The 21,811-nt window shown below is 44.8% G+C and overlaps 2 protein-coding genes across 2 annotated transcripts in view; one reads left to right on the top strand and one right to left on the bottom strand.

The window, feature by feature from the left end:
- The window catches only part of LOC149361183 (monocarboxylate transporter 13-like), a 29,531-nt gene extending 16,106 nt beyond the window's left edge, over positions 1-13,425 (bottom strand). The window contains exon 1 of the mRNA XM_089569461.1: positions 13,302-13,425. Coding sequence (XP_089425587.1) covers positions 13,302-13,425 — 124 coding nt within the window. The remainder of the gene's footprint in view (positions 1-13,301) is intronic.
- A 4,030-nt stretch (positions 13,426-17,455) lies between these two features.
- Positions 17,456-20,829, top strand: LOC149361184 (transcription factor Adf-1-like). The gene is made up of 3 exons (XM_089568017.1): positions 17,456-17,618; positions 18,626-18,794; positions 20,808-20,829. Exons 1-3 carry the CDS (start codon positions 17,456-17,458, stop codon positions 20,827-20,829), a joined length of 354 nt encoding a protein of 117 aa, XP_089424143.1.
- The last annotated feature ends 982 nt before the right edge of the window (positions 20,830-21,811 follow it).

Consider the following 21,811-nt stretch of genomic DNA (forward strand, 5'->3'; position numbering starts at 1 on the left):
TCATTGCCCATCACACCACTTCTATACCTCAATTCTGCTGCTATTTCACCGCAAGATCGAGTTTCTTTTCTTGGTGTTATCATTGATTCTCACTTAAAATTCCATCATCATGTAGCTGAAACGTGCAAGAAAATTTCTTATGGATTACGCGCACTAATTAAAGCCCAAAGCTATTTTCCAGTCCAAACTTTATTATCTCTTTATTACGCATTCATCCACAGCCACTTAAAATACGGGATCTCATCTTGGGGTAACGCCTATCATATTCATCTCTGGCCTTTAATAAAACTGCAAAAGCAAGCCATGCGCATCATAACCAATACCCCTCGAATGTCACCCTCCCGCGTTTTGTTCATTGATTTAAACGTTCTACCTATCTCGGCCCTTTATTTTTACAACCTTGGTATCCTATTCTTTAAGATTCTTCATCATTATCTCCCGCTAAGCATATTTTCTCCCGGCACGATCATGAGCAACACCGTCACTCGTTTTGCGCTGCGTAATAACTTTTTACTACCTAAGGTCAGAACTAACTACGGGAAACAATGCCTTCATTTTTCATCCGTATCATTTTGGAATTCTTTGAACATAGACATCAAACAAACTAATACGCTTTCTTTATTCAAGGTCAAACTAAAGCTTTTCCTTCTTAATTTGTGATTTTTTTTATGTTATTGATTCTATGTATAGCGGCATCTGTTTTATTTTACATTATCGTGCATTACATTGTTTGTATTTAAATATTTCAGTAACTAATATTACACTATGTGCCTATATTTATTCTGTTTCGTCGCTAATTAATGTGTTGTGTATTTTATATTATGTTGCTTATTGAAATTTATTTTCATGGGAGGTCCCGCCCGCGGTCTTGTACCATGGGACCTCTCGCTGTATAGTATTGTGAGACAGGAGACAGAGCGCAGGATGGAGCGAGCTTTAATGGCACCCGCCAATATGGCGACCAACCCTTCGAAGAAGAAGATGATCGATGATGATGGATATGTACAGATGAAGACGAAGATCGCATGTTGTGCTTTGAGCGATGATGATGGATATGTACAGATGAAGACGAAGGTCGCATGTTGTGCTTACAGTATTGTAAATTTTATTGTATTACTCAATAAACTTTCAACTTCAACTTCAACTTCAACTGCTTGTCTTTAAAAGCAACGGAGTGAATTCCAAGAGAAGGCAAACATAGCAGGAGGCGCGGCAGAAAGTTAGGTGGGCTTAGGAGATTAAGAAGTTTGCGGGGATAGGATGACCGCAGCTGGCAAAGGAGACATGGGAGAGGCCTTTGCCTTGCAGTGGGCTTAGTCAGACTGATGATGATGATGATGATCCTGTTTGCTCCTTTATCGGGAGCGCGAATGCAATGTAATCGATAGGGGTACAGGGACGTATACAGCTCTTTCCTTCTGGTAGTGCTGAGACCTTCACGTCGGGTACCAATAATTAGCCTGCTTAACCCGTTCACTGCGGCATCAATTTTAGGAGCCTAAAATCCTTATGCGTCGTGGCAGACGTCTGGGAGAGCCTTAAAGTTTCTTGCGTGCGACGTGACCCTCAGCCTTCGGCGACACCAACTATGAACCTGGCATCTGTGTTCTCTCTCAAAAACGCGATTTGCCCCACAGCTTGATCATGCCACTCAGTATTCGTGCCGCACAGCATCAGTACGTGACATGGCCAAGACGTAGTGAACGCGTTAAGCACCCTTAAACACCCTGCCGGTACAAAACTCTGTCATGAGATTGCCCTGCTGGCTTGCAGGGCATTCATCACAGATGATGTTAGCTTCTCAGAGACCGTTTATGTTCTATGGCTGCTTGCAGAAGAAAAAAGAAATGTTAATAAAAACGAAGCGGAGTGGGAACAATATAGTGTCTTGAATATTTTCGTTACTATTTCAGATTTTAAATCTGAACGTTAACCAACAAGCCAAGTTCCCGTAATTTCTTCTACATTGACCCTTTTTTATCTTTTGTTTCTCGGGCTGTTCACAACCCTACATTGTGCGCAACACAGCTTGTGTGTCCCTTTCCTTGTTGCCCCGTCCTTTGTGCTGTTTTAAATGCGGTAAATTTTAAACTATCCTGAATGAATATTCGAGCATATTGTCTTCAGATGCAGTAAGCGGTAACGTAGCCATTAGAACCTAAAAAAATTATTTCTCAACTTTGCAGGACACCTGAAGCTGCATATACACATAGTACGATGGGTAAAAGGTAACGTCCTGAACTTTCGTTCTCCTGATTTCTTTCAAGCTACGTTTATGCCAGAATGATGCTCCAGAGGATAGTGGTATAGTTCCCCAGCTTATGTTTATTTATTTATTGAATACTGCGGACATGCTGTATGTCCAAGCAGGAGAGGGAAATACATACAGGAGGGAAAAGCAAAACAGGTGCGATAGTAACGAACGATATAAATACAACAAAACAAGCAACGCAAAAGTACAATTGAGAACGCGGTTACAGCACAGCTACTAAACCAGAAGTGAAAATCAAGAATGATTACAAAACAACGGAGAGTTCTCCGGTAGAGCATTCCATTGAGAAACTGTTCTCGGAAAAAAAGAAAACTTGTAGGCATCTGTGCGTGCAAAAATAGGTTTCAGGCTAAGGGCATGCTTATGGCGCGAGGCTCGTGTGGAATCATTAACGATGTAATTTTCAGGTCGGATACCAAGTCGAGAAAAGTATAATGAATGAAGGAAGTTCAGACGGGCTTTCTTCCTTCTATCTGCCAGTGGTTCTAAGTCTGCGAGTTTCAACATGGCGGAAGGAGAGTCTAGGCGCCTGTAACGGTTGTAAATGAATCGTGCCGCAAGACGTTGCATTCTTTCTAGTTTTTGGATGTCATCTACCGTGTAGGGGTCCCATACAATGGAGGCATATTCGAGACTGGGCCTTAGAATAGATTTATATGCTTTCAGTCTTAGGGCACTAGGGCAACCGCTCATCCGAAATTCAGAAATCCTAGCTTTTTGCGGGTGGAGGAGCATATATTTTCGATGTGTTTCGTCCATTTGAGCCGTGACGTTATTGTGGCACCTAGATACTTATATTCTTTTACAGCTCTGATTGCAATGTTATTAATGTTGTATAAAAAATTATGTTGCGTGGTCTTTTTACAGATGCAAAGAGAAACTGTTTTGTCAAAGTTAATAACCATTTCCCATTCATTACACCATTTAGCTAAATATTGTAGATTTGCATTCAAAGTAAGCTGGTCAGACACAGATTTAATAGACTTAAATATAATACAATCACCCGCAAACAGCTTTACGGACACAAAGGGATCGAGAGCTTCTGGGAGATAGTTTATATAGATATTGAATAGTACTGGACCCAGAACCGATCCCTGAGGCACACCTGAGTAAACCTCTAAGAATCGAGAGGTGGCTCCATCGATGTCGACAAACTGCTTTCGCTTTGATAAGTATGATGTGACCCAATTTATTATTTGATCCGGAATGCCTAATAATTTCATTTTTATTACTAGTTTATGATGAGGTACTCTATCGAAAGCTTTAGAATAATCTAAAAAATCATGTCGACCTGGCCACCGCAATCAAGCACTTTAGCAAGTTCATCTACAGTGACCACTAGCTGTGTTGTAGTTGAGAATCCTCGACGGAAGCCATGTTGCGCTTTGGTCATTATTACCATGTGGTCTAAATAATTATTGAGGTATTTGGTGAGTACGTGTTCTAGCACTTTGCAGGAGGTGGAAATCAATGAAATAGGGCGGTAATTACCAACTTGTAGTCGGCTGCCGCTTTTAAAAACCGGAACCACGCGAGAAATTTTCCATTGATCTGGTACTGTACCCGACTCAAGAGACTTATTAAATATTATTATCAAAAACTTGGCTAGTATTTCAGCGTACATTTTAAGAAAGGTAGTGGGAATATTATCGGGGCCGGGGGATTTCTTGGGGTCTAGCCGCAGGAGTAGTTCTACTATTCCTTCTCTGCTAATAGTGACAATTCTTTCGAGACTGTTCAGACAACGATCGTTTAACGGAGTGTTAGATTTAGTGAAAACGCTTTGGAAATAAGTATTAAAAGCATCAGCTATCTCCTTTTTATCTGTAACGGTAGAATCATTGACGGTAATCTTGTCAAGTTTTCTACTTCCTTTGTTTGAGAGAAACTGCCAAAATTTACTGGGATTTTCAGTCACGAAACGACCAAGCGTCTCACCAAAGTAGCGCTGTCTTGATTCTTGTAACTGTGAAGCAAGGGTAGCTTTTAGACTGCTAATGACAGAAATGGCAGTGCTTTTCTGTCTCTGATATCGTTTCAGCTTATGTTTAACGTGAATTATATCTCTGGTTATCCAGGGGCTTCTCCTATCTACCTTCTTTTTTCTATCTGGAACAAAGTTATGCAGACAGAAGTGACAGAGAGTCCTAAACCTTACCCAAAGTGCATTAGCGTCACCACTATCGAATGATTGCAATGAATCTTCTAAATAGGAAACAATGCTAGAATGATCCGCTAAAGCAAAATTTTTTACCGTTACGATCCTAGAAGCAATCTTCAGGGATTGGCGTGGTAGTGAGCAATAAAAAAATACCAATTTATGGTCCGAGATTCCATCATGCACTTCGGTAGTACAGTTTGTTATGCTATTTGGACAAAGGATTAGATCTAACACTGAAGCTGATGATTCAGTTACACGAGTGGGGGCTAGAACCACCTGCTTAAGATTATAAGCTAACAGCATGTCCAGGAGAGTGTCTGCACTTGGTACTTCATGTGTGCCAGCAGTCAGCGATTCCCAGTCAACATGTGGAAGATTAAAATCACCTGCTATTATCATGTTATCTCTTCGGTATCTACCTAGCTGATCGTAAAGTTTTAACATAAAGTCATGGTGAACTCCGGGCGCCCGGTAGACACCAACGATAACAATAGGATTACCACAAAAGTCAATTTGGCACAGCACACTTTCATGGTCACTGTCGATGGGAGGCAGAGCATGAGATGATAATCCATATTTAACCAGAATCGCAACTCCGCCTCCCCTCGATAAGCGATCCCTACAGTAAGCAGTGTAAGAAGGTGGGAAAATGCAACATGAGGCTGCAGCCAAGTTTCAGAGATAACCACTACATGGGGATCGTAAGAAAGTAAAGCATGGTCAAGAAGTTCCTGCTTATTGCACACACTCCGCGCATTCAAACAAATAAGGCGAAAATCTTTCTGCTCAGTCAACTCGTTATCAAGGCGTCATGGTTCTTCCGGCTGCTTCGTGCTACGCAACAGCACCCTGCAGTTCTTTTCATCGTCCCACGCGTAAAGATCATCGTTTATCAGCAGTTTGTCATGAACCAGCTTTGCTTTATCGTTAGGGCGACGATCGTCTTCAAAGGACTGCCACAATTTCTTTCTTTTCTGTTGTGTGACGTATGAGTAATCGTGCGACACCGACACCCCAGAATCCTTGAGCTTGGAGCAGTTTTGAAATATTGCATGCTTTTCGTTGTAGTTAAACACGCGAAAAATTACTGGACGAGGCCTATCCATATGAGGTTTGCCAATTCGGTGGATCCGTTCAACTGTGCTCACCGAGACGCCTAGTTTATCTTGACATACTTTCTGAAGGACTTTTTCTTCTAAATCAGCTCTCGTTTCTTTTGGGCTTTCTTTTACACCAAACACTACAACGTTGTTCCGGCGAGCGCGGTCCTCGTAATCCACCATCTTCTTGCTTTGCGCTGCCAAGGCTTTTTGCAAATGCTTTACCGATTCCTAAAGTTGCCGTATCCTTCCTTCGTTGGCTTTGCATAATTCCAGAACCTCGTCTAGCTTTGTTAGCTTTGAGTTTATCTCAGAAAGGGTTGCATCGCGACTCTCGTTGCTTGCCTTCATTTCCTGCAATTCTTCCAGGATTAAGCTTAATGTTTCCTTCTGTCCGGGACCTGGATTAGGCTCAACGTCCCCGCACACAAGAATCAAGAGAGCTGACCAGCAATCAACAATCATGCAAAGACACTTCTTCAAGGACAGCGAGAGTTCCCACGTAACAAGCTCTCTTATGGACAGAATATTCTCGGTGCAGCGTCGTTGATATTACATCGGAAGATTGCATGACAGCAAGAATGGCTGGAAAGCGCATGTGTAACATTGTTCATTTCCAGAGCTGCCAATTCTGAGTAGCTACGGTGGTGTTTCTGACGGGTGGAGGTGGGGTAGGGAAGCGGGCCGAGGGTAGCGGTGGAGCCCCCAAGCTGGGTGGTTTGTGCGGGGAGGTGGGCGGGGGGGGGGGGGGGGTGCATTTTAAAGGTATTTGGCTTTCCCATTGAACCTTTCAGTTCGACTGCACCGTCGCTTTACCATTCCACTGCAACATGGGCTCCTATTCGATGGAGGGTCTGCACTCTTATAAAAAAGATAGTAGTACTTACTAACTTTTGGGGTAGAAACTGGTTGTCACACATGTTACTACCCTGTTAGTAACTGCAGGTAGTAACGGGAAGGTAGTAGCGACTCCAACCTACAGTTTGTAACGGAAAGCTAGTGCTATTTACTAAGAAAATAGAAACTCGCATATGTTGCTCGATTCATCGTACGGTGTGCTGGCGTGGCTTGTCAAATTTATGCGTACTCGAAAAATAAAAAAAATCTTCCGAGTCAATTTGACTAATTCCATAATCCAGACAGAGCTATCAGAGCGTGCTGGCCGTAAATCACACACTTAGGTTTAAGCTTATCGCGCATTACATGTAGAACTTATGCGAGGTGATGGCACCAACAACCTCACCGTGCGCACACCAAGGTTCAGAATGCAGGAAAAGCACAAATCAGAAAGAGTCACACTCACGCACTGCGCGTGCGCATGTAAGGAAATCTTTCTCAGTCTTATATACTCCGTAAAAAGTCTTATTTACGGGCTAGTGGCTCTAACCGGTTGAGCTGAGATACTAGTGTTAAATATGAATTTAGATTGTAAAAACAGTTTAGTTTGCCTAACCATATGCCCCTGCAGAAATGTTTAATTACAAATCTAATTTATTAGCATGACAATCTCTGTAAGTTTACACTCTTTGACTTTATTTTACGGTTAAAGGAACGGTTACTAACTAGGTAGTAAGTAGCGAGCATAGTTAGTAAAAAGGTAACAACCGCAACTTTTAAGGCGAAAGTCTTTAATGCCTCATACGGTCGTTAGCAGCCGCGTCTGCAGATGTGTCCGCGTTTCGGTTACGTGCCTTATATGGGCATATGCCAATAATTGCTTAATCGATACTGAATCGATGGGACCTGATATCGGAACAAGATTTAAGGCATTCTTTGATAATTGCATGATTATTAATGACCAATTGAGTAATGATAGTTAAGCAAATATAACCTAATTAATCTTTCTAGACAGACCAAATAAATAAATAAGAATGAGTAGGAAATTGGTCGAGTTGGGAAATTGAACCAGGGTCTCCGGAGTGCAAGACGAGCACGCTAACCAATCCGCCAAGCCAGCTCGATGGTTTGGAATGAACAAAGGCGCGTCTAGTGAATACGGTGTCTTCGTTCACTCCCATCTTCCTCCCTTCCCGTTACGGCGAGGTTCAGGTGTCCACTCCCTGGCAGCGCTGCAAGACGCCGTCGCGTTCCACTCGCAGAGGCGAAGCTTAACATCTTAACCACACACCAGGGACACAAGAAACAACACCGCGCTTAAGGCTTTCGCCTCATCGCACTTTAGGTCAGCAAAGTGGCCCCCTGAATTTTTTACTAGCTATACCTTGAATAGGGTAGTAAATAGCTGATAAAATGTAGTAAAACGAAGTCAGCGTTAGTAACTGCTGCAGTTACTACCTTTTTACTAACTTTATTTTTGAGAGTGTTTGGCTGGTGGAGGTAGGTGGTTGGCGAGCGGCGCTTCTGGAGAATAGGGTTGGGAGGGCGGGTGGTGGATGGCACTTCTGCAGGGAGGGAGTGGGCAGGTGGGGGGTGGGCACGTAGATCGAGTTTGGCTGTGTGTTCGTGTGCTTGCATTAGCTAACGTGTTGGACGAGGCTTCACAAGCGCAATGCCGGCACTTTCGCCAAGGGCCACTAATGCTGTAATTGCAATACAGCACGTATATTCTAAGGCGTAATCCACGCTGAGAAGTACTGCATAATTTTTTTAAGCATATTTCTGCACAAGCCTTCGCAGCCACTCCTATAAGCGCTGGAAGATACAAGTTGAAGAACAATGCTGTATGTCACCACGCAGGGAATTCGCAAATATTGTCTGACGACCATATCGACCCTTTACAAAAATGCGTCATGAAGACATGAAGAGATCCGAACGCTGTGGCACAAAGGAATGAAGCACATCCGCCTGAGAAAAACTAGAACGTAGCTCTCTTGACATTTTAAGCTAAGCAATCGCAGGGCATGATCATGAAAAAAACTCCGCCAAAAAAAAGGCCGCCGGAGCCGGAACCTGCGCCTTTTTCTATTGCGTATTTCAGCCTCCCACCCGAGCGATGTCAAGCAGTCATCCACTGCATATGGGAGACTTGTAGCACAGGGGAGGCGAACTAACGTAGGCGCATGCCGGATTGCCGGTTGCTTGCTCCCCACTCGCAGTGGCAGGTGTGCGCCCCGTCTGCCGCGCATCTGCTACTGCGCCTGTGTAGCATGTGTTCGGTATTCTGGTAGTACGTCTACGTTTTTGTGTCTCCTCCTATGTTAACACCCCTTATGCGTGCGTGCACGCTGTGCATGTATCCTTGTGAGACTCCTCGACAGATAGTTTGCAGGAAATATCTATGAACTCGCGACTGAACTCTCAATCGCAGAATCAACATTTTTGCTCCCAGCTGCAGCACCTTTAATGTGTTCCCCAAATTTCACCCGTCAGAACGCTCTCTGCTCCCGTCTCTTCCTTCTATTTACGAAGCTGCATACCAAAGGGGTGCGTCTCAGGACCACCACCCAACCGCCTTTCTTGGTTAGTGACTCAATCCTAAAAACCTAGGACGAAGTGGATGCTTGCGAATTTCATTATGAAACAACTTGTTCAATGCTCCGCGTTTCACAGCATGGTCCGCTCAATACTGACTGCATCAATCCGCAGCATAAACGAGAGGCGAGAAGGGCAACGTAGACACGATCGCATGAATCCTACTTAACAGAAACGGGGGAGTTCCAAAGCTTCACGAGCCACCCTGGACAAAGTACGCTGTTCCGGATCAGTAAATGGATAGTGAGGGGCTTGAGAACAAAATGCACGCAGTTACATCAGACTGTTTCTTCTAGAGTGAGTTTTAGGTAAGAAAATTTTGAACATTGCGCTCACAGCTTGATCTGCGCCGGACACTATTCGACGACACGTTTATCCGAATACCAAAACCGTTTCAAGCAGACGAATTAGTTTCCCGTGCCGTATAACACCACTCATAACATTCGCCGACCAGATGGCAGTTACTCAGAGAAGAATGACTCCGAAAGATACATGGTTGATGGAATGATTCATTCTCCCAATAGCATTAGTTAGTCCAGCGTTTAATTCGTTGTTTCTACCAATACGTCGCCACTGGCCACTTGTGATCTTAGGACCGGCCCCACATTACGTTCCTCACGCCCCGAAGGGATGTATTTAAAAAAGGTTTCAGAACATAAATGCCTGGGAGTTCTTTTTACGTAACATCTTAAATGGGCAAAACACATTAACTACGCGAAGACTAAAGCTGCTCGGGTGTTGGGATTCTTAAGAGGCAGTTTTAGTCAGCAGCCAAGTAGTCTCAAAGAAAAGTTATATTTTACTAATGTCCGTGCTGAGATCCGTACAGTGATGAACTTGTTGATACAGTTGAGAAGATACAAAACAGGGCAGTGAGTTTTTTTTCGCGGCAATCGGAGCAGAAATTTTAGTGTGCGACAAATTAAAACCAAACGGAAATTGCAGGATCTGAAGGAGCACAGGAAAAATTTCGAGGTTAAAATTTTTTCATAATATATACTACTGTAAAATCGGTATAAGTAGAGATCAGTTCATAAAACCTCCATCTTATATATCAAAAAGGCGTGACCACTCTCTGTAAGTTCGTGAACTTGCTTTTAAATGTGACGTCTTGCGTTATTCTTTTTTTGCACGTACGATTAGAGACTGGAATGCTTTGCCACCAAAAGTTGTTTCAGTGCTAGCAAATGATGCTTTTTACCACGTTTTGCGCATGTGATTTCGATGTGATTTTTGTTACGTAGATGTCCCCCCTGCTGTAATGCCTGAAACAGGCGATGCAGGTAATGAATAAATAAATAAATATATATATTGCTTTCACAATAATTATAGATTACTAGCTAAGCATAGAAGGTACCTAGAAATGCATTTGTTTTAAAGAAATACTGAAAAGTTGTCCCAATACACGTTCAGTTTATAGGGGGCAAAATGCGAGTAGTTACTGATACGTTAATTCGTTTTTCGGCAACGATGCCAAGCATTATCCGACAAAGCTCGGTGAAGGGTAGGAGGCTTTAAGCACACGATCCACATACGCCAAGCGTCCCTCAATCTGTCGCCAAACATGAAGTAATAAAAGATGGATTGTTAAAGTACAGCTAAACCGAATACGTAATGCCTTCGTTCTGCCGGAAAACACGGACAATATTCTTCGTTGCATGGCTTTAGACATTACATAAAAGCGCGGAAACGAACCGGACATCATAGCGCCTGCGTTGTTCTTGTAGTAATCCAGTCTGCGCCGTTTCATGTCAAGTATACCAAACCTCGCGACTCACATTACTACGACGGCACATTGCCTCCGCGGAGGGACCGTAAAAAGCGCAAGCACTCCTCATTGCTTCAGCCACCAGGATTTTCCTTTCCTCGGACGCAGCCAGACACGACGCACGACTACAGGTGGGCGCGCAAAGTCCGCACGTGTGCTGTAGTAACGCAGCAATTGACAGCACTTCGCGTCTCTTCTCTCTTCGTCTATCGCGGTGTTTAATGAACAGTGAAACTGCTTTGTAGCCCCATCATAATCCAGAGCTCAACGCTGGCGGCCATGTGTGTCCATAAGTGACTTGGTACACTAATAAAATTGGCTGTGATTTAGCTCTGGTTAAACCTGGAGTGACGCGATAGCTACAGCTGGCCGAGTGGAACTCGTTCTGTTGAATTGCAAAGTCAGTCTTTCGCCGCTCCGTTTTGCTGGGCGTTCCTTCTTCGTCTTCGTACCTGGAAGTGAATTCACTCTCTCCTCCTTCTCCCCCTCTGCACTCCTCCCCCATTCGGTTTTGCCGGCGTGCCCACGCCGCCGGCAGCTGCTTCGCATCACGTGACCAGCCACAGCGCCGCCACGCTGAAGGCTCGAAATACTAGCGTCATATAGGCGCGCGGCGCGCACACCAGCTGCGGTCTATGACGTCACTCCGCGCATGCGCACAGCTGACGGAGCGGTGGTGCTATGGTTCAGCGCGCAGCCACGCTGACCTCGCGAAGCGGCTGGCGTAGTGTAGCCATCGCTACAAAATAACATCTGCCGCACAAAGCAGACAATCTGCCTCGTTGACGCGGCCGTGACGCTGAGGTGGGTCTTCAGCAGATTTTTCAAGTCAAAATGATTGTTATTTTTATACTGACGACGTGTGATAATGTGCCAGTCTACCTGAGGCCACATTTTCAGCTGTCTGGCTTGAGAAAAGTTTGGTTTGGTCTATGGGGTCTAACGTCCCAAAGCGACTCGGGCTGTGAGGGACGCCGTAGAGAAGGGCTCCGGAAATTTCGACCACCGGGGGTTCTTTAACGTGCACTGATATCGCACAGTACACAGGCCTCTAGAATATCGCCTCCATCCAAATTCGACCGCCGCAGCCGGAATCGAACCCGCGTCTTTCGGGTCAGCAGCCGAGCGCCATAACCACGTAGCCACCATGGCGGCTGCTTGAGAAAAGTCTGTTAGTCCGCTATAAGCTAAATCAGTGCAAAAGTACCCTGTTTGCTCAGGCGATTCTGGTTTACAATAACGAAGTTCTGCTATGGTTTCATCTTTCACACGCCGGAAAAAAAAGCCATTTGCAAAATAACTACCCCTTTCTTACTGCGATGACACCAGAAGAAGCCCCGCCCTTATGCTGCGTGGCACGAGGGTAGAACCATGGGACTAATACGTGTCCAGTTAAAGGATTTTAGCGGTGATTTTTGGTGCATGCTCTTTTTAGTGTGCCAGGCACACCCGTTTCCTCGTCTCTGCCTTTAACTGACTCGGCCGAGCTTGCGGATTTATGAAATTCTCACAGAAAAATATAACTGTGTCCTTAGACCTGTCACTAGGATGCTTAAAACACCGTAGATCTTTGTCATGGAGCGCTTTTGTGTGTCAGAACGCGCGGCCGCGCGCGGCGCGCATATGTTTCGTGCATTCGTCAGTGGTTCCGTTCGCAATTATTTCCCGAGAAATTGCATTTTCGCACAAAGCATTGTTAGCAGCTTTTTAATACGTTCTTTATATTTATATTGATGTGAAGGAGCGCTGCTTTTGTGAAATACATTCATTTTTACCGTCTCTAGCTGCTCCCATAAACGGAACACAGGAGCTTCTTGGAGAACATATGACAGCAATCTATAGTTACTGCGTGGTCCTCGAATTGGTAGTTTAAGTAGGAACTTCCGCAACCACTGAACTAATCTAGGATTCAAAAGAAGCTTGTTTAAATAGCAGAAAGAACATTTGCATTAAAAGTGAAGTCGCCTCAGTCACGTTTGCTTTCACCTGATGAACATGTACTGACTAGCGGAAGAAAGAAGCCTTTCTTTTTCTTCCATTCTCCGTTATTACTTTCAAAGTGTAAAACAGTGCGAAAGAGTTGAATGCAATCGATAAAATTGCCTACATCACTTTCTAATGTATACAGCAAGACGAAATTTTGCCTCATGCCAAGTGTTCGAATTAAAAGTAACTAGAGAAGGCCCTGATTGCATTTGTTTTTTTTACTTGTCTTGTTTAATGTTTCGATGCGTTATGTTTAGATGAAAATTTAGTTTTTTCTGCTTGGCTTCTAGTTTGGAGGCTTTTTTTCGCCCTGACCTCTGTAACGGACCTGGAAGTACGGGTAAAACAAAAGGGGTGAATTCTTTTAAGCCGACTAAAACGTAAATGCTATAAATTGCATCGACAGTTCCGCACTTCAGCCCCTTTCCCTTTATATACTAGAACAAAAGAAAAATGTTCTCAGCACAAAAGACTTCCTGAAGGCTAAACTTTCAAGAGGATGAATGTTTAGCCTTCCAGAGCATAGCGCATTTCTCGTCCTGTGAGTGCGCCCGTCGGTTCATTCCCATGCGATCAACTTACCCCGAATTTCCAGAGCTCCGAACTCATTCTGGCTAACTTGCAAGGATAGCCGCCTGGGCCTGAGGTCGCTGTCACCGCCCAGGTCGCGCCGGTGGCCCGCCAACTCGGGGTTGGGCGCCATCATCAGATCAACGCCGGCGTCGGGCACCCTCGCTCCGGGAGTTGGGCGCAAGCTTCGAGTGTAGGACAGCGAGCCAGCGGGAAAGCAACACGCAGCAGCAGACTGGGGCTTCCCCTCGCAGCTTGCACCGTCGCAATGCCGGGACCGGGTTGGCGGACTGCGTTGCTCGGCACCTGGGAAGAGGCACGCGATCAGCAGGCCGGGCGCACTGTGCGACGCAGCCGAGCTACAGCTGAGCACAAGTACGCTACCACTCTCATTACGTCGCGGCAAATCATGTAGCGCTCACTGGCATGACAGTGCGCGGTGCAGCGTCGTGTTTGTGACGTTAACGCAGGGGCTGTCGAACAGGGAAAACACGTAACATGGTGTCGCAACTTCCGACGCACTCTCCAGCTGTTCGCCAGCCAAGCCGCCAAATTTTACTCCCAGCGACAATATTCTATTTATTTATTTATTTATTTACCCTCAGGGCCGTTAGGTGCTACAGAGGGGAGTGGGAATACATGCAAGTACCAAAAACAGAACAGCAGCTAGAAAAATTGAATATAGTTACAGAAAACACTGGTATAAAATCAATAACAGAATTAACAAAAAGCAGCATTTCACAAAACAAAACAAACGAAAACAGCAGCTCATAGATTAACAAAGTTGTGGACACATACTTATATAAAATTAATATCAGTGTTACGAAATGCAGCGGTATCAGTAATTACAGCAATATTGTGGGGAAGGTGATTCCAGCTGACACAAGTTCTGGGTATGAATGAATCATGAAAACATCTTGTGCGACACGGAGGGATCCAAACTTTGTGGCGGTGATCAATGAGTGCTGAAATATAAGGTGGTCTTTTTAATAACTTCTCTTTAAGATGAGGATTAGGATAAATTTTGTGAAAAGTACATAATGAAGCTATTGACCTGCGATGGGAAAGAAGCTGTAGGGAAAGGTGAGCTTTCATGGCAGTTACACTACTAGTACGATGATAGTTGGAAAGAATGAAGCGACAACCGCGGTTTTCAATTGATTCTAAGTCAGAAATGAGAGATTCGACCCCAGGGTTCCACACCGATGAAGCATATTCCAATTTAGAGCGGACCAATGTTTTGTAAAGTAATAGTTTTAATGAACTCGGTGCACATGAAAAATTTCTGCGAAGGTATCCAAGCATGCGGTTGGTGTTATTTGTAATGTAGTCACCATGAGTTTTCCAAGACAGGTTAGAAGACACGTGAACACCCAGATATTTATAAGACGACACAGTTTCAAGAGTGATGCCATTAATGCAGTAGGTAGAGGGTGTATTAGATAGGCGAAAAATGGGCAAATGCTTGCATTTAGTAATGTTTAGCTTCATATTCCACAGGTTGCACCAATCCAGTACCTTGTTAATATCTGTCTCAAGAACACATACATCATTATCATCATTAATTTCGCTGTAAATAACACAGTCATCGGCAAAAAGACAAATGGAAGACGATATATTAGTTGGTAAGTCGTTTATATAAATGAGAAAGAGGAGGGGCCCAAGAACGGACCCCTGAGGCACGCCAGAGCAAACAGGAGAGGAATCTGAATTGACATTATTTGCTGTTACGAACTGACTTCGGTTTGAAAGAAAACAAAGAAACTCCCCCATCCCCTGCGTTCCTGTCAACGAAATTCAGAGGCAGGACTGAGTGGCCAACGATGGCAGTGCACGCAGAAATGAGCATCAAGAAGCTTGGCGCAGCATGTGCTGAACTCAGAGCGCTGGGAACGGCGACAATTTTCAGTGCTCATTCAGGTTTAAATGCCAATTGAGCAGAGAATTGCATTTATTGGATACTCCGCAATTCCTTCAGTGAGTTGTGCACTCAGTATATTGAAAGGAATATAACAAAACCACCCAGTGTTTAACAAAACTCTTTTTTTTGATAAGCAGCCAGAGTTATAACATTTTTTGTGGTTAAGCGCGTTTTATTCAACTTATCGAAGTATTTAAATTGCAAACATTGGTTCAGTTTATTTTGTGGTAGTGAACGTTTCTAAAAAATTAGGTTAACCCATTAGGGACCAAGAAAAGTCTAACAGAGGGATTTTCTTCATTTTTGGCAGATAATGCTCTCATATAAAGAAAAAGAGACTGCTGAAATTTCGTCACGATTGCTTTATTCGTTCCCGGGTTACACAGGTGTACTTTTTATAGTACACTGGGTCTTCCCGATAGCACATGTGGCTACTCCACTGCATTCCTATTGGTGGCGTGAATTTTGTTATTATGTCTGCGATTTTTACGCAGGGTGATATAACACTTCTTGCAGGCCCTCATGAATATTTTCTGGCTATACTGGCACCGCAGTTATCCTACTTTGCACGGAAAGCTTTCTCCTTTTCAAAGAAGCATCAGATGCGATTGAACCACAGTGTCTGCGAACCGTTGGTTACTGCATGCCAAGGTGTAGGCAATAATGAGTAACGTTCTTGCCAAAGCAAAAATAATCAGCAGTCTGGTCTCTAGGAATTTGGCAGATTGTTCAGGCTTTCACAATTGCAAACTTGAGCTTTGGTGTAATCAACCACTATAACTTTTTGTCCCAGATGCTGATATACTGGCAGTAGACGGCTTGATGCGAAAGGTCAACACCTGTCATACCACTGGTGTAAAAGGAAAGCAGATTTGGCTTTCAAAAATTCTGTTTTTCGTGTGCTCTAGGCAACCACAACTCTACAAAACACGTAGGCTCACTGCTGTTATAGTTTTAAGCCATAGTTACTATACTGTTGGTTGTAGACTTCAATAAAAGCATGTAACCTATACTACTGAAGCAAGAATCGATTTTTCATGGCTGCTTCTATTCCATCGCTTTCTTTGACCCGAGTGGATACTTCCTAAACCCGTTTTGGCGAACGCTTCCCTAGCCCGAAATTCCTCCCAGCAGAGCGTCACAAGAATGTCTTGAGAGATAAAAAAATTACCAAAAAAAGATCAAATGGTCACTAAGCATTGAAATCACCTCAGGTGACGACAAGACAACACGCGCTTCTAAAAGTTTCATTTCTGAACTCAAGTACTTTCCGCAGACGGTGTGAAAGGCATAAGAGCAACCGTCTGCTCTGTAGAACCTCCAGCTATTATAACCAAACTTTATTCCAACCATTTAAAATCCTACCATCGCCATATTCATGATTGCTAGCGGCAAGTGCAGCAGCCTCCGAGACCTCGCTGAGAAGACAAAGTGATTTTTTTCCGAACAATTGGAAGGAACCATAAGGTCTATGAGCTGGAATAAATAGGCGCCGTTGTGCACACAGGAAGACCAAGTGTACTACAGAAAGTACAGCAGTATATAATTCATCACAGAGCAAAAAACGCCAAAGGTGCGGGACATTCAAAGCATCCATTGTTTACTTTCGTCTTTCGTGCTGCTCTATACTTGAAACTAGCGTAATATGTACATAAATGCGGCCGGGAGAAAATTATAAGCAAGCGATAACCGATGCAGTTCGTGAAAAACAAACATCCTCAAGTTTCACCACAGAGAGCTGACATACTGAGCACAGGAAGTGGACCAAATTAGTTAAGTGTCGTTGGCCAATCCCCTGGTGACAGAAGCATGCCCTATTTGAAAAGAAAATTCCAGTCTTTGGTGTTGAAATTATAAAAAAATTAACTGTACTTTTAAAAGTACGCTGGGCGCTAATGGGTTAAAGTTCCTAGTTATGCCAGCAATGATAAATATTTACTGAAATGCTGAATTGAAAATGCGAATAATACAAACTATTTACGCTAGTGCAGGAGGACACTCCTTGGACCCGCCAAGGGTCTCGACAGAACCGAGGGGTGCCGCAAACCGAGTCTTTCTTGAAGGGCCACCCACATGGAGCGTTTTGCTTGCGGAATACGCCGTCGAACAAACTGGGCCAGATATTGGCGCCCGGCGGCCAGCCGCTGGCCGGAAGCGGCCGATGTGAGCTGCCCGCGCGGACCAATCAGGGGGCGACCGCGCCTGACTTCCGCCCGCTACATTTGACTCGCCTAGCCAGTTCAACATGGCGACGAAAGCTGCACGCAGCGCGTACAACGACAAGCTTATCTCAGCTGTGCAGATGAGACCGGCTTTATGGGATTGTTCGCACGCCGCATATAAAGACAGCAGAAAGAAGGTTACCATGTGGCAGGAAGTTGAAGCGGAGATAGGAGAGGACCCTGAAGGTAAGCAAACGATCACCACGACGCCCTCGCCGACATGCACGTGTTTTTTGTTGACATCAGCGCGGGCAGCTCATAGGGGCTGCGGCGTGTATGTCAAGCCGCGCCGATATCTCTCATTTTGGCTTGAAGTGAAAAAAAAATGACGCCATTAATGGTGGAGACCTAAACTAAAGACGCGTTGCCACCTGATACACCATTTCATCTTCGCAGTGCCCGGACCTACACGTACGGCGTTTACATAGGCGCGAACTGTCGGTGCCCGGTGAACTACACTATATCATTGCTCGCTACATTTGAAAGCAAATCGCAATCAGCACTGTTCAGGTGACATGTTTTTTTTTTTTTTGCAGCGTTGTTGTTTGGAGTATATAATGTATCTCTTTGCAGCGGCGAAAGTGATTGCAAGGTAGCGTAAAGTACTGCAGCGAGTATGCTGCGTAGCTAGGACTTCGATTTACTGGTAGATTGAAACAGAAAAATAGAGGCGAAAAGGATCGTCGTTGTTATTGTTTTCGTTCCCGTAAACGACCGATGGTTGCGGGGACCGTCTTCAGAAGTCGGGGACGATGTCGCGACGAAGTGCACATTCCCCTCAAAGCTGGGCAGATTCCAACGTCGCAGCCGTCAGGAATGCGAGGCATTTCTTGCCCCAAAAAGGTTGAAGAACCAACGCGGCGTGTCTGCGGGTTCTAAATCTTTTGTGTCAGCTTCAAACAGCGTCAGTGTTGACCGAGCGATGAGCTGGAGAAGCGGTCGGTGTGTGTGATATGGTGCATCTGCGCCAGTGTGTGAGCATGTGAGCTTGCATAAGAAATGCTAACAAGTTTTCTCTATAGTACAGAATATGTCTTCGTTTGCATGTACTACATTTACATTTCGACCACTCGGCCTGTAGACTCGGACCGACATGGTATCCAGCAGCAGATGCTAACACCTGAGCGGTGGCACTGTTGGATCATGCATGGCACATATGTCTATTTATTGCTGTTGACTTTCCTTTATTTCAGGCTCAAATCCACAGGCCAGGTTTAAGACGCTCAGGGACACGTTCACAAAGAAGTACAAAAAATGGAAGGCGGGGGCACCAAGTGGTTCTGGCGCCCGTGACTGCCAGGACATCAAATGGCCATATTTTTGGTCACTGATGTTCTCAAAAGATCAGGTGGAAGTGGGCAGGTTTGTGCCTTTTTGTTCAACACATCTCTACATGTAAATAAGAAAAAACTGGCAATTTATTGTTGATTGCCCCTGTTGTCAGGTTTAGTAGTTTTATCAACAAAGAACTTAACTTTTTCTGATGATAGAGCTGAACAAAAACATTGTGAATTTTTATTGGTAGATAAAAGTTACAGTGCATTATAAAGTATGTTTAACAAAACTTCTGTTTGGGCTAGACGGTGCATAGCTTATATTGAAATGAAATTTAAGCGCACACGAAAAAACGCACACAAGAGGAGGATACACACAGGACAGGCGCTAACTTCATCTGATTTATTCGCAGGTAAGAGAGTGAAAATATATACATAAAACGAGACATGCGCAGTAAAGAAACAGATTGTCATATTACAATGCGTGCTCAAGGTATCTGTATTTGTTTCTGTGGCCGAGGTCCTACCTCGGAAAACCAAGCAGGTCATATTCGCCAAAGCGAACGTACTAGAAAGGAACTCGTTTAAACCAGTAGTGGTTCCGTATATCCACAAGGTTGCCCATCATGTGAAGAAGGTGGCAAGCCGACACGGCGTTCCTGTGGTGTTCTCCGCACCGAAGAAACTAGCCCAACTTTGCTCACGCATTTCGTACGCGGAAAAGAAGAGTGGCTGCAGGAAGAAGCACTCAAAGAAGTATGTCGACTGCTGTTCCGGTGTAGTTTACGAGATACCTTTGACCTGTGGTAGTGCTTACATAGGCCAGACTGGGCGGTGTGTCAATGACCGGGCGAGGGAACATTTGCGGGCATTAAGGGGTGGAGGGACACATTTGGCAGACCATTGTGCAAACTGCAGAGCGTGCGAGCCGCGGCTGAAGGAGATAAAGATACTTGGCAGAAGCGGTGATAAGACGGCACGTGAATTATTATAAGCATTTCACATCAGGAAGAGGGGGCATGACTGTGTGAGTGACACGTCAGTTAATCTTTTGCAGGCAGAATACAGATACCTTGAGCACGCATTGTGATATGACAATCTGTTTCTTTACTGCGCATGTCTCGCTTTATGTATATATTTTCGCTCTCTTACCTGCGAATAAATTCGATGAAGTTAGCGCCTGTCCTGTGTGTATCCTCCTCTTGTGTGTGTTTTTTCGTGTGCGCTTAAATTTCATTTCAATAAAATATGTTTGTTGTAGTCCGTGAACAGATGTTTGGCTGAACAACACTATGTTTTTCCTTGCATGAAATTAGCACAAGAAGTAACTTCGGACAAAGTGGGAACTCAGCGGAAGCAACTGCTGAAGGGCTATTATTGACAGCCTACAATGATAACACTGGTAAGTCACTCCATTTGAGGGGCCACGAGTGCAATAGAATAGACATTGCACTCAGCAGCTTCTAAATGACTTCTAAGCAGTCTTTTAGGAAGACTGAGCTGTGTGCACTGCTAAAAGTGTGCCAAAAAATGGCTGAGGCTTAACTAAGTTTAAGCCTAGTCAGATGCGAAGCATATTGATGGCTAAGCTTGGTAATACATGGCTTTCCTTAGTTGAATACTTGGTCATTTTAATACAACCACTAGAAGTGTAGCAAGGATTGCCGTGGCAGCTATATACGGGATCATCGGTGAATTAAATGCAGAGTGTACAACCGCTGCCCCAGCACCGGCTACAACAGCATTCTTGGCACCCATGGAAAGTACATTGGAAAGCTGAGGCAAGCTCAGCTTTATACCGCTTCTGTAGCGTCACGTGGTCAGCCGCCGCGCCTCTGATGTGGAGCCTCCACCGCCGCGGCCGACCGCGCGAGCCGGCAGCCCATCTCTCCTCTGCTGTGACGTCATGTTGTCACGTGGTGTCACGTGGTCACGCTAAAGGTCAATGGTAGCTCCACCGCCGCGCTCGACGGGCTGTAGTGTAGCTCTAGTAATATGCTTCGCATAAAATAGATTTGCACTGCCTAATGAAGCACGTGGCATGTGCAGCACTGTTTGATAAAGACTACAGGTTGCCTTTTGTTCTCTTCGCACTTTACAGACTACGACCCCACTTCGCCTGAGGACACCGCGGATGATGCCATGCACGACAAAACAGTTGCTGCTACTCAAAGCAGCAACTTCAATGCTGCCACAAATGAAAATTGCAGCCCACTGCAAAACCAACCACGCTCACAAAAAAAAGAGCGAAAAGAACACTCAACCAAATGGAAATAGAAAAGCTTGAAGGAATTCTACAGACAGATGAATATGAACCTGCAGTTTTTGGCCAACTGATAGCAAAAAGAATGCGAGCATGCCCAAAAAGTGTGTGGCCGCATATCGAAATAGATCTGCTCACTGCACCGACAAAGTACAGTTTAGAATAAATTAGAATTGTCAAAACAAATAAGCCGTTCACGTTCTGTGATAACTAACAAAAAAAATACCTGAAAAAACAATACCGGTCAGATCAACATTAATCTTTAAAAATAACTACTCTTCGCTGCTGCCGTTGAATAAATAATTCATTCGTCGCAAATGCAAAACATTTTTGCGACATTTTATCGAGAATTGATAGACGCCGTTTACAGCAACACTGAAATTTTCGGTGGCAGCGGTTTGGCGGCAGCCGCCCGTTTTCCGCCTCTTGTGGTGCGGCACGGCGGCGGAGCGCCCGCGTTCCGCCGCGCCGCTCAAAATCCACAGCGCAAGTTCGCTTTATGTGGGTCGCCCTTAAATCCCGCCGTGCAAAAACACGTGGACGCGACATTCACGGGCTGGTGCGAATTCTTCGGGCAGTATGCTGGCCTATACCACATGGTGTGGGCCTGACGGTACAATACACATATACCCTTTATAAGTTAGACAACTAGGGAGGGCTGGGTGGCGGCCCTGGTCAGCTCGGACCGGGAGGCCCAGCGGGCCCTGGTCCAGAGAGCACGGGCAATGGCGGCGGCCAATGGCGTCCCGGAATAGACTCTGCCACCCAGGTCAACGACCATCCACACCTCTCTCTCCCAACTCAATACAGTATTCGAATAAATATTTTCTGCTCCTCCCAGG

Source organism: Amblyomma mixtum, chromosome 2 (genome assembly GCF_055824585.1).
Source record: "Amblyomma mixtum isolate Tamu chromosome 2, ASM5582458v1, whole genome shotgun sequence".
NCBI lineage: Eukaryota > Metazoa > Arthropoda > Arachnida > Ixodida > Ixodidae > Amblyomma > Amblyomma mixtum.